Genomic DNA, 13,674 nt, shown 5'->3' on the forward strand with positions numbered 1-13,674 from the left:
ATTAAAATCACTGAGCTTTGGCACAGCTCTGATAATAAGAAGATACTTCACTAAAATCAACATTCTTTTTGAAAAGTCCAGATTAGTCATAAAACCCATGTTTAAAAAAGTTTTCACAAAATAGTCCCATTATAATGACAACAATCAATATCCCACTAAAGACTGCTGCTATCGAACAATACTGTATTCTTCTTCGGCTCATTCAAACTCACATCGAAACATACCACTAGGACTAGGTACATACTAGACAAATTTTCATGTGATTGAGATTGAATACTTTTATTCTTTTGCTATTCCATAAATTCATCCTAAGAGCATATGATTGACATACTTCCAAAAGGGACATAATTGTTTTAATGTGAAAAAAAATTAGGTGAGTTGAAAGAAACTGGATATTCTATTGTGGATATTTAAATTGAATACTTCTCATTTATTTTCAATGCCAAAATCAAGATGAATTAAGTAGTAAAGTTGGCTATAATGTAGGTACACATTAAGAACAAATTTGATTACAAGTGGAGTCTAACATTTTCCATTGATTACAGAGCCAGAATATTTTACATATTTCCATATTTTCATACTGACGGCTTCAAAAATATTGATGCATTTCAATATTTTCATGAGATAGTTGGAACAAATCAAATGCTTCATTTCATAACAAATATCTTATAACAATAACAGTGTAAACTGTAAATGAAAATTTTAGGTTAGAACATAGATTATTCGAACCGAACTGCTGTGTTTATATTTGGCATCACTCGAAATTTGAAAGTCAAACTTAAAACCACAGATTACTATAGTCTGTGTTAGAACTTTCACAGATTAATATTATTTATTTGAGATTTTAAGGTTAAATGGCAATTCTTGTAAACAAAACGATATCATATAAATGAAATATAATGAATGAATGGATATGAATTATGAGTATCAGAGCTAATATGGGTGGTAGCGAGCTTGATTCGTTATAATTATCGAAAATGAAATAGAAATCAAGAGAAGAATATTTAATCTTTAGCGTCAACGAAATTGGAATAACTCATTTATGATATTTTATTATAAACACTACTTTGTTCAACAAATGGAATGTAAAACGTAAGTTTATGATGGTTTTTCTAATTTAGTAGCTTATTTCCAAGGTTCAAAAGGTATATCTTATGCTTGAGAAAACTTCAGTGTTCCGGTTTTCAGGGGTGAATTAGCTCATTTTGAAAATTTAAAATGGCTATATCTTTTTAACAGGGCCGAATCGGAAAAAATGGTAAATGAAAAAAGTATTTCTTTTGACCTCAGGAACCTTCGGTTAAAATATATGTACAAGTCAAAGACTCACCCTGTATAGAGAAATTGTTTGTTATTAAGCCATCGCAATTTCAAGAATTAAATCTTCCAAATCAAGGCAGACTATCACAATATAAAAAACTTAATAGTCCTAATTTTTTTCGCTGACTTTTGTGCGCTTCTCAAGTCACCATTGACTTGTTCAAAACGACGTTTAGAGGGTAAAAAATTTTGGGCTGTTTTTGAGAAGTTGTTGTTACCAAGATAAGTGAATCACTCTGTACGTAAATTGTCTCAAAAACAAGTGTACGCATATAAACTACACCAAATAGTTTTGTAGTTCAAAAATTCAATTACTGACCTGAAATAAAGGAATAAAAAATGTGAAGAATTTTTTTCGAATATATCTACCCATTTCTGCTCTTTTTGTACGAATCTGGGCATCCCAGATATTAAATTAGACAAACGTATTAAGTGGGAAGAATACCACATGATTGGCACGAAATCGTAGAGAAAAACAAATCAGATCAATTAATCAAGAATGGAGGGAAGTAAATATTCTCAATTTGCGAATGACAAAAATGAAAAAAAATTGGTACCTTTTCGTTTTTCGCAAAAAAATTGATGATATGTACTCTGTGTGTACACTGATATAGTTTTAAAATATTCGTGGAAAAAAACTACCAAAAATCATTATGAATAGAGGTAAAATTATAATATCGTGAAAGTCGTCATACAGTGCATCCCTCTACTTATTTGCTTCGAGAAAAGAAAGAAGATGAAGTGAATTTACTTCGTACACCGTACAAAGTTTCCTCATCGTAGGAGCGCCAAAGGGGAAATGAATGGGTTCCAAAGTTTAACTGATACGCGAAAAACCACATGGTGGTAATCCCTCTTCAAGAAGGGTTTATACCACGTGGCTTCCTCGTGATCTGCCAAAGTTCAACTACATTTTCCTCATTATTGTTATAAGGAGTGTGAATAGGTCTTTCCCGTTTTTTGTAAGAGATGGCGCCACCAATACTGTGCGAGTATTTAATGGTTACATATGTCATAATCAAAGCTTATTCATGTGTCAACAATTCCACACTAACACATTAGTTGAAATTTTTTCGCATCATCAATTTTTGAAATCGTGAAAATGTCGAAATTTGAGCCGAGTCGACGTCATTTGCGGGAAGTTTCACTTTATTGGTTCAATTTGAAGAAATCTGCTGCCGAAGCGCATCGGTTGCTTCAGGAAGCTTATGGAGAAGGTTGTGTCGATGATTCAAGTGTTCGCGGATGGTTTCGACGCTTCAAAAGTGGCGATTTCGACGTGGAAGACGAGGAGCGTTCCGGGCGGCCGCAAATCTTTGAAGATCAAGAATTGGCGACTTTGCTTGATGAAGATTCGTGTCAAACGCAAGAAGAACTTGCTGAAGCATTGGGAGTTGACCGAACAACCATTTCCAAGCGTTTGAAAGCCATGGGAATGATCCAAAAGCAAGGAAATTGGGTGCCGTACGAACTGAAGCTGAGAGACGTCGAACGGCGTTTTTTCACTTGCGAACAGCTGCTTCAGCGACATAAAAGAAAGGGTTTTCTGCATCGTATCGTGACTGGCGATGAAAAGTGGATCCGTTACGATAATCAGAAGCGAAGAAAATCATGGGGACTACCCGGCCATGCATCATCATCGACGGCCAAGCCAAATATTCATGGCGCCAAGCTCATGCTCTGTATATGGTGGGACCAGCTAGGTGTGGTTTACTATGAGCTTCTGAAACCGAATGAAAGGATCACAGGCGAGGTCTATCGACGACAATTGATGCGTTTGAGCCGCGCAATGCGAGAAAAACGGCCACAATACTCCGACAGGCACGACAAAGTTATTTTGCAACATGACAATGCTCGCCCACATGTTGCACAGCCGGTGAAAACATACTTAGAAACGCTTAAATAGGAAGTCCTACCCCACCCGCCGTATAGTCCAGACATTGCTCCGTCTGATTACCATCTCTTCAGATCGATGACGCATGGCCTGGCTGACCAGCACTTCCATTCCTACGAGGAAGCCAAAAAATGGGTGGATGACTGGATAGAGGCCAAACCGGTCGAATTTTTTCGCAACGGGATTCGTATGTTGCCAGAAAGATGGGGAAAAGTTGTAGCTAGCGATGGCCAATACTTTCAATAATTCATTTGTAACCATTTTTTCACAATAAAGGCTCAAAATTTGAAAAAAAACGGGAAAGACTTATTCACACACCTTATAGTTTAATCTACTACTTTTTAGGATGATTGCAGCAAACTCAAACGTACCTCTGATTTACCGTCCTTTTCTACCACATGCAAGAATTCAAAATACGTTTATACATCTTCATTTTTGATTTGAAATATCGTTTTTTCAGCCTTTGACGAGACTTTTTCGTATAATAATTTTATGTGAAAATTCATAAAAATATAAATGTTTTTTCGGAGAGTTATATCATGCATACCTATATATTTTATTTTTAAAATTTTATCTAATTCTTTTTCTGTATTCCAAAAAAAATTAATAAATAAGGACTTTCTGCAATGACGAACTGTTTAAAAAGAATAATAGTGAAAACCTCATATAATTCGATGGTCTCTCTAGCGTAAAATGAAGCGTACTAATTTTTGAACTGATCGCTGAAACGGTAAAGACCCCTCTTAAGGTGAATTCCTAAATGTCTATATCCTCAAATACGAATAAAGATAATTTAAATAATTTCATTCGCGAAGATGATAGCCTTCTCGATTTCCTGCGTAGTCTAGAGATGACAAAACTGGTTGTTTGGTTTTCGAACACTTATTTGAGTTTCACTTGAACCCAATCTACAAAAATAAATAAATAGATACGAGGGCAAATACCAAATACAATTCCGTATAATCTACCCTGTTTGTTCGATCTTCAACAGACATAAATATGTGTTTCTCGTACGGAAACCTTTCCATTGATCTCGGTTAAGTTCATGGTCAGAAGAAAAAACTGCATCTCTTGCTCAACGATATGTAGTAAATGTATGTTGCCATTAGTCACGATATGTAAAGCTCGCTCAATGCGATTTGACTGAATACCTGATACATTCGGCCAGAAGGGAAGTACATTAATATGCTTCTATGAAATAAGGCGCCAAGGCAAACGTTGACATGATGAATTATGATTTTTGATTATTACGAGCAATAAAATTTTGAGATTTTTCAAGGAAAATACTTTAAAACCCCTTCAAATTTTCTAAGCGATTATAATTGAGCTGCTTGGAATTGGTTCTGAATTTAACTTAAACAGTACACTACAAAAAAAAATTCCGAAAAATATTCAACAATAGAATCGAAAACAAATCTTGGTAAATACGATAATATTAAACCCAATATATTTTTTCTCCGATTGCCAGCAAATATTAATTCTGCAGGCAAATATCAATCAGCAAAGTATTACTCTTCGTACCTAGGCAACAAAGTTAGCACTCCTGCATAGGCAGCAAAATGATTATTCTCAATGGGAATAAAACATTTCATAATTTGTCAAATTATAATTATTAAGGACCGATACATTTTCTATAAAAAAAAATCTAATTTATCACTGCAGAAAAAATAAAAAGATTGTCGAAATTGTTATAATTTGCAAATACAATATCCTACATATATCATTATAAACAAACGATGGAAAAATTATATGTGTCGGCAGCTAAGTAGATTGGACTGCTTGGCTGAATTGCTAGCCTCTCTACGCTCGGCTATGAACTATCAGCCGCGGCAATCAATCTATTACTTTGTTGCCAAGGAAAACAAATAACTATTTCCACATGATATAATAAATTCCATTAGAAATTGGAACTTCAGAAATATCATCAAATTATCACCTATATGTCAACAAATTTTTCAACTGAAAGTTTAGAATAGGTTTTATTTGCTTGAGGTTCTTTTTAAATGATTGTAACATAGCAATTACCTTTAAATTATTTTTGGCTACCTTTCATTTCGAATTATAAAAGTTTAATGAGTCTTCTTGATAAAGGATATTTAATATGAATCAAATAATTTGACAACTTTGTGTCTAATCCTTCACAATAATATATCTGTATGATATATTGAGTTTATTTTTGTCTCGGAATATATTCCAATTCTAAAAATGACAAATTTAATAATCAACCAAAAGAAAAATTCAAAATGACTAAAATTGTACAAATTGAGTAAACGGTTAACAAATTGAACAACTAAATTGACATAAAGACAAACGTACGTTTCGGAATTTTTGTATTTAATAATACAATTTTTCCTCATCAGTGCCTTATAGTTCAACGAAATTATTGAATTTACAAACTCACCACGTGTATATCCACTTCTCCAAAATTGTAAGCAAGAAACTACAAACTAACTAAACGTACCGGTTGCTCTAGTGAGGATTCACAGAAATTTTTCTGAAATTGTTTATTCAATTGTAAATGTCAATTTGTATATGTATTTCACTATTTTAAAAGAATAACATGAAAGAAATCTATGGCTACCTTCAGTAATGGCTTGCTCTGTGAATCCTCACTAGAGCAACCGGTACGTTTAGTTAGTTTGTAGTTTCTTGCTTGCAATTTTGGTGAAGTGGATATACACGTGATGAGTTTGTAAATTCAATTATTTCGTTGAACTATAAGGCACTGATGAGGAAAAATTGTATTATTAAATACAAAAATTCCGAAACGTATGTCTGTCTTTATGTTAATTTAGTTGTTCAATTTGTTAACCGTTGACTCAATTTGTACAGTTTTAGTTATTTTGAATTTTTCTTTTGGTTGATTATTAAATTTGTCATTTTTAGAATTGGAATATATTCCAAGACAAAAATAAACTAAATATATCATACAGATATACTATTTTGAAGGATTAGACACAAAGTTGTCAAATTATTTGATTCAAACTTTCATTTCGAGTCTAACACCCACTTGCAGGAAAGTTCATTATTTTTGAATTTTTTTTAATTGAAATTTAATGCCGTCATTAAAATTTTAATCCTTCAAAAGGCTCCTCCTATTGGCTACCTGCACCGTTTAATGAATGATTAAAATTTTAATGCGACATTAAAATTTAATGAACGTTCCTACAAATAGGTGTTAACTATACCTATGTCATAGAATGAATTGTCGTGGAATTGACAGCCGTGATACAAAATTGTATGTCTGGGGACTGATATTCTCATTTTATATCAATTCTGTGGCCTGAATCAAAAAAGAAACAGTAGGTGTTTTTATGAAGCGGTACAATAAAAATAATTCAAAGTCAATTGCGATGTTACGCAATCATTTATAAAGACCCTTTCTTACTATACAAAAAAGTAATGGGGCTCTTACAGTCGACATCAAGTTGTAGAATACAAAGGGTTTTCGAATAAGATATATCATTTTGATATTGAAAAAAAAAGAGTATATTTTAAGAGAAATCAATAGATGGATATTTCATTGTAAAGAGTAAGGTACGCCATTAATGATGACAAATCATTGAAGTCAAATGGCCTCCATGTTTATGTTTGCAGCACCATATCCTTTTCATGCCATTATTTGAGAAATTTGGACATTTGCTGTTGTATGCCCTCGACAAATTCACTAATTTCATCTTTAAGGTCTCGAATCTTTTGTGGATCATTGTCGTAAACCTTATCTTCCACGTAGCCCTAAAAAAAATGTCTAAAGGCATTCAATCATAACAACTGTGATCATCTATTCCAGAAATAATAGGGCCAGAAAACTTTTCTTGCAGAAATACGATTGTTTCGTTGGTTGTGTGGCACGTAGAGCCGTCTTGTTGAAAATAAAAGTCTTTCACGTCAATATCTTCCAGTTTCGGCCATGAAAATTATTCATCATAGCCTAATTCCCAAGATCAACGAGGAATCAACAGACCTGAGGTTTCTTCAACAACAACTTGTGCCAAAAGCTTAACTTTTTCCACCAGTTTTACTATTGCCGGCCGAAAAGGTGATTCATGACAAACCAAATGTTCTTCAGTTTTGTTAAATGCAAAATGCAAAATTTTCAACTGAAGTTTAACAACTTCAATACGTTTTTGAAAAGTGTATCATAACATTTTCAGTACACTGAGAGAAGTGTTTATTTGATATTATCGAAAATGCATTATACTTAATAAATCATTTATTGGATGTATGGACAAACAAATATTAGTTTCATGGAAATAAATAATTTATTTGAAATCCCACCAATAATCATCATTTATTATTACACTTCATTTATTTGCGCATAACTTATATTAATAATGCTGAAGAAATATCCATTTGAAGGAAATAAATTTAGTTGAGGTTAATATATCATTGAGTAATAATTAATAAACCTTATTTATATGTAATATGTATCCATTCTGAATAAAAATAATATTTCAATTCAGTAATGGTTAACGTATTTTTCAGATTATTATTTTGGTTATTTCTTTTATTCGATTGTTAGGGTCTGAGAAGAACCGTTTGCCAAACTAGGTAATTTTTTAGAGTTCATATTGAGGGTATCCAGGTTGAACCCTAGTCATCTTGATTGTATCTGTTCAGTTTAACCACTGTTCTGCCAACATCACTAATAACTAAGTAGGTACAAACGATCTAAACCCAGAATTCAGTACAGATGTGCTAAGTAGCGTTCAATAAGCCCATAGTAACACAGATTTTATGTTTAAAAAGGAAATTCAAATCAAAGGAAAAGTTCAAGGACAGATCCTTCAAGGAGATGCGCTTTTCTTTGCGGGAGGTGTCCCTAAACTTTTCCACAGATTGGATCGCTAGAATTATGTTAGTTTGTTAATTATTAATAAATCTTATATTCTGAGTTAATTATTGAATTCTTGTAAGAGTTTATTCATAAATAGCAAATGTTCGTTAACTACCAGTTGAAAATTTGTTGACACTAAATTTATGTTATTTGTTGAGATAACGTAAGTTCATATAAATTATTTATCACCGAAATATATTCAATATTATCAAATACCTTGTAAACAAATATTTTATTCTCTATTAATAAACTTTTTTTAATGCATAATTTAACTATTAATGAATATATCAAATATAAATCTGCTGTTATAGTTGTGAATAAATAATCTCCAAATAAAAGCTTTATTGATAAAAAGTATGGATTGCTCTAAGTGTAATGGCGTAGTTTTTAGTTGTCAAAAGTCAAAAGATTACAGCTTCAAAAGTGTCAGCTGCTCAGATAGCGGGCTAGTCAAAGTGAAATCTCTATGGGAAAACCATATACTATAAAAAGGAAATAGAAAATCAAAGTGTAAAATTTGTATTGCCTTTCCTCTAACGATTCTAAATATTTATCTCACCTGTCATCGAAACGTTTATGTGTACAGCAATAGAAACCGGGTATTTCTATATTTAAAAAAAAATCAGTGAGTGATCGATCTTTATTCAGGTCGGGCCCAAAGGTCCCAAGTAATTTATCGGATTAGCATAGCGCCAATATTCATAAGCGCATTTCGAAATTGAAGCAACCTCATTCATACAGGAAAAATGAATCATCCCGTATGCAAATTGCGCGCTTTATATAACGCGCCACATTGTCCACCTGTAACTTATCGTCGCGTCTTTGTCTTAAATTTCCTCGTGCCCTGGGTCACATTTTGAATAAAGCCATAAGGTCGTGAACCGCCTCTGTCCCACCAGTCCCAGTGTACAGTTACTTTCTGGGCCAACCGTCGTATTTTGGTGGAGTATGAAAATGTCCATGTATATTCTATTGTATTCAAATCGGGACTCTCCGGGTGAATAAATAAAAGTCGAATATTCTCGGTCTTTGTCTGAGAGCAGCGCTCCGGTGCCGTATCGTTTTCAGATGATGACGATAAAAATTCTTGGGCCGCGCCTATGGATGCATATTCGCATCGGAGATCGATTTTGAGGGGTATTCAGCACGTGCAAATGACTGGATTGTCGAAGACGTGCCGAATTAATATCGACTTTTATCTGACACTGATCTGAAGGATTTTTCACTTGACGAGATTTTTTAATATTTCTGCAGAAAAAGTTTTTTTCGACAAAAAACTTTTCTCATTCTCGATTCTGTCAATACGTAGCATTTTCAGACTTTTTGCGGTTTGGACAAAAAATGTACAGGGTGATTGTGACAAGATCATGAACTTAGGCAACTAAAATTCATCAGAACTCAAGATTTTTAAATTACAACCTATATTTTTATTCCAGTCAATTCAATTTATAAAAATGGGAGGTGTAACACAAGCAAACCCTATACCTAAAATAAAATGGATAAAAAAGATTTTTCCTGGAAACTTTACCACTCTGTATCTAAAAGTTAGCAAAAGTTGTTGAAGCCATTAAATGGCTTCAAAAGTCGCCCCTTTAAATATGCGCGTATCATTAAGGAACACCTTGCTTATTCATGACCCAAAATCACTGCATCACCTTCGAAGTAGAAGAAATAAAGCTATAGGTACACCCAAATTAACTTCAAGTGCGCAATTCGCCTTAAAAGCGCTCAAAAGCTCCTGATTTCTTGTACTGACGTGAAGTCTGAACATGTATAATAGAGCCTCATTCATCATTATCCATTATTATTGTTAAACGATCCATTCTCCTGGATAATCATTACTATTCTGACTAATCAAGTCATTAATATGAGATACTATTAAAATCATTGTTTTTTGGTGTTCATTTGGTCAAGTGTGTTCAAGCTTCAATTTTTAAAAGTATTCTAGCGAACTATTTATTAATATAATTAATTAATAATTATTAATTAATATTAACGATATATTCATTAATACTATTTCACGCCTTATTCTACATCACAATCGTATATTTTCTCGATTGAGATGTGAAATAAGGTGTATAATAGGATTAATAAATATAAGATATAGTAGTCCGTTACTTTGTAATAGATAATTTTAATTTTGTTCATTTCTAATTAGGATTAATGAACTCTTTTTGATTGTAGATCGCTAAGGCAGTTTGTAACCATTTTAGAATAATTGAACTTTAAAAATTGTAAGTATCTATGTAGCTGGAACACACTGTATAATTGATCAAATGAACAATGATTTTGATAATATATAATATTAATGACTATTGTCGTCTAAATTACTCAGAATAGTAATGATTATCCAGAATAACGTTTTAAATTGTTTAACAATGGAGAACAAATAAGAGTATTCAGAGGCATCTAGCGTCAAAACTAGCCCATATAAAAACTTGGGCCTTTTGAATTTTTTTTTTTGAATGACATGGACTATAACATATCAAAAATTCAGCCAATTTGACAGGGGTCCTTTTTCTCTAATTAATTGTGCGGTATCCTTTGAGGTTCTCTTCAAATGATGACAAATTTCTTTTTGTCATCAGCGAATCGAACATTATCGCTTGAAACTATTTTTGGTTGAAATTCGAAAATATAAATATTGTGACAAAATGATCTGAGCGGAGAATCTGCGCTCAAAAGACTTTTGTGAATCATTTAAATAATTGTTTTGAAATCTTCTATTCTGCGAATGAAAGTCTAAAACTAACCCTTTTAAAATTTATTAATTTTATATTCTCTTTTGTCAATTTCAGATTTTTCTCTTTATACCATTTTACTTTATATCCTTTGTAGGTCAAGAAGTAATTCGTATTATCCTGTTATCAGTTAATAAAACTACCTGAAAAATGTGACGAAACAGTTGTCTTTTTATTCTAATATAATTTTGTGAAATTTGAGTGAGCACCAAATCCATCGAATATTTGTCATCCAGTCATCCAAACATTTTTCAAAAATTCATCATTATCATTCATAATAGGAATAGGAATAGTTTGCTAATAAACATCCTCATTTTTAAGATACAAAATCATAATTTCTTCAAATCAGGGCATACTGTCACAATACAGAAAAAATAAATGGCATAGAATTAACATGTAACACCCAGGAGGTCGCTAACAGCTTCAAATGAAAAAAAAAATTAGAATTAAATCGACTTTTGAATGGCATAATAAAAAGGTTCGTCGTTCCAGTGAAAAAAAATTTGACATTGCTGCGGTGCCTCGAGTTTTATTTTTTTTCATCGACTTCAACGCGCATCTCAAATCAACATGGACTTGTACAAACCTCTGTTTATAGAATGAAAATATATTCCGTTTTCGAGAAAATTGTGGTTACCAATACCTATCCTAAGTGAATCACACTGTACCTACTTATGTTTGCATTTGAATATTTACCATTCAGATGAAAATGATTTTCTCGATGTTCATTGTTATCTAATTTTTATTCGATGAAAATAAATTCCTAATTTTGAGACACAAATTCCTATTGACCAGCCGGCAGTTACGCCAATAGTTTATATTGCCTTAGTTCACACATATTGCAATAGATCTCGCTAAACGTTATATCCCCTATTTTCAAGCTCCAACCTTCCAGCCTTTGAAATTGAAATAGATATCTACATTTCTGAACTAGATATTGAGTTGACCTGGTTGAAATTGAAGTTTAATACCTATTCCACTTGAAATGAAAAGTATCTATATTTATCAAATCGATGCGAATTTCCATAAGTAAGGACTTAATCCATTGAATACATTTGAAACAATTAATTTCGAACATCCATATGACAGGAACGATGACACAAGAATTTGATGGACAGATGAACATCTATGATGTGTTAAATATAATATTATTTCATAATAACCATAAAAATAATTTGTTTTTCACAACTTCAAAATAAGCACCAACACTTTGTGTTGTAAGCTTTTGAAGAAAACGAAAGTATAATTGGAAATAACATTTTAATAATAGCTCTTCAATATATTTTGACAAGGCACTATCAAATGGCAATATGTACATGAGGAAGAACAACAACTTCCATGACTAGAAAGAATATTTCGAAAATATATGAAAATAAATAACTAACAATTAATACTGAACAAATATTTACATAATTTAACTGACTGATTTTGAACTCCCATTCAGATATTTACAGAAACGTTGATTTCGAAAAACAACTGTACAATAAACATATAAAAATAAAGGTTTTATCTTTTTCGTCACAAGAACATCATAAATTATCGAACTGACTAAGAAGGCACACTCTTCAGGATTTGTACTTTGTAAAATGACAGAAAACGAATGGAAAATCAGTACCTATTTTCAGTCGGCATACGCATAACATTAGCGTTGCCAAGACATCCACTTTCTAAGTGTTCGTTCAGGAGAGACATCCTCGAGAAGGTCTTGTTACAATTCTTACAGGAATACTTCTTGACATCCGTATGGGTCTGCAGATGGGTCCTCAAATTCGATCTATAGGCGAAAGCCCTATTGCAGTGGGTGCAAGAGAAAGGTTTTTCTCTGGTGTAGGTACGGATGTGTCCTTGCAACAACCAAGGTCGGGAAAAAGCTTTTCCGCAAATCTCGCACTTGCAAGGTAGAGTGTGGGTCCCGATGTGGATCTTGAGAGCTCCCAAAGAAACGTATACTTTATCGCAGTACTTGCAGTTGAAGAGTTTTTTGGGTCCATCACCAGCAGCGCAGTGGAACTGACGGTGTTTTGAGAGTCCGGACAAGGTACAGTAGATCTTTCCACAATCCGGGCATTGATGTCTGTCTGCTTGACGATGTTTATCTGCGCGAACTGTTACCATCTCAGGAGGCGGTGATGCTGTCGACGAATTTGGACTCAGCGAAGATTGGTCACTATATGGCAGAGGTTTGATGGCCAGCGACATCATAGGGTGAGTTGGTTGATGTGGTGGCGACAAAGAACTTCCACTATAAGGTGACGATGACCTCACAACGTAGTCATGATGATGGTATCCATAAGGGACGAATCCATAGGGGTAATGAGGAGCTGCCACACTGCTGTGCCAAGTTTGAGGAGCGTATTCAGGGCTTATAGAAGCTGGGTGGAATGGAATTGGATGGTAGATTGCTGGAGGTGAAGGTGAAGTAACTGGTGAGTTTGAAGGAGAAATTGAAGTATAATCAAAATAAGGAGAAGGAGTGTTAGTGCTGCTAGTCGGACTTGGCAAACTTGGAGAACTCGACGATGAGATTTCTTCGGTTTTTCTCAAATCCCTTGGTTTGGTGCTGAGATCTTCAGGTTCATCTATAAAAGAAAAAATGAATTTAGTGACGATGTCGATAAAATTATTTCGGTTATTTTCGGAAATTCTAGCTTCTGACTGGTGGTGAAATAAAATTCATTAGTGACTACTTGAAGAATCAAAAATTCAACGCGCATCTCAAATCAACATGGACTTGTACAAACCTCTGTTTATAGAATGAAAATATATTCCGTTTTCGAGAAAATTGTGGTTACCAATACCTATCCTAAGTGAATCACACTGTACCTACTTATGTTTGCAATTGAATATTTACCATTCAGATGGAAATGATTTTCTCGATGTTC

At 33.3% G+C, this 13,674-nt stretch overlaps 1 protein-coding gene across 1 annotated transcript; it reads right to left on the bottom strand.

Annotated features, from left to right (window-relative positions):
• Positions 1-12,400: 12,400 nt before the first annotated feature.
• On the bottom strand, positions 12,401-13,506 carry LOC123678698 (protein snail homolog Sna-like). Its single transcript, XM_045615843.1, has 2 exons — positions 13,449-13,506; positions 12,401-13,371 (listed from the first exon to the last, which is right to left on the bottom strand). The coding sequence occupies exons 1-2, from the start codon at positions 13,504-13,506 to the stop codon at positions 12,401-12,403; spliced, it is 1,029 nt and encodes a 342-aa protein (XP_045471799.1).
• Positions 13,507-13,674: the final 168 nt, after the last annotated feature.

The sequence above is a fragment of the Harmonia axyridis genome, chromosome 4, assembly GCF_914767665.1.
Source record: "Harmonia axyridis chromosome 4, icHarAxyr1.1, whole genome shotgun sequence".
Classification (NCBI taxonomy): domain Eukaryota; kingdom Metazoa; phylum Arthropoda; class Insecta; order Coleoptera; family Coccinellidae; genus Harmonia; species Harmonia axyridis.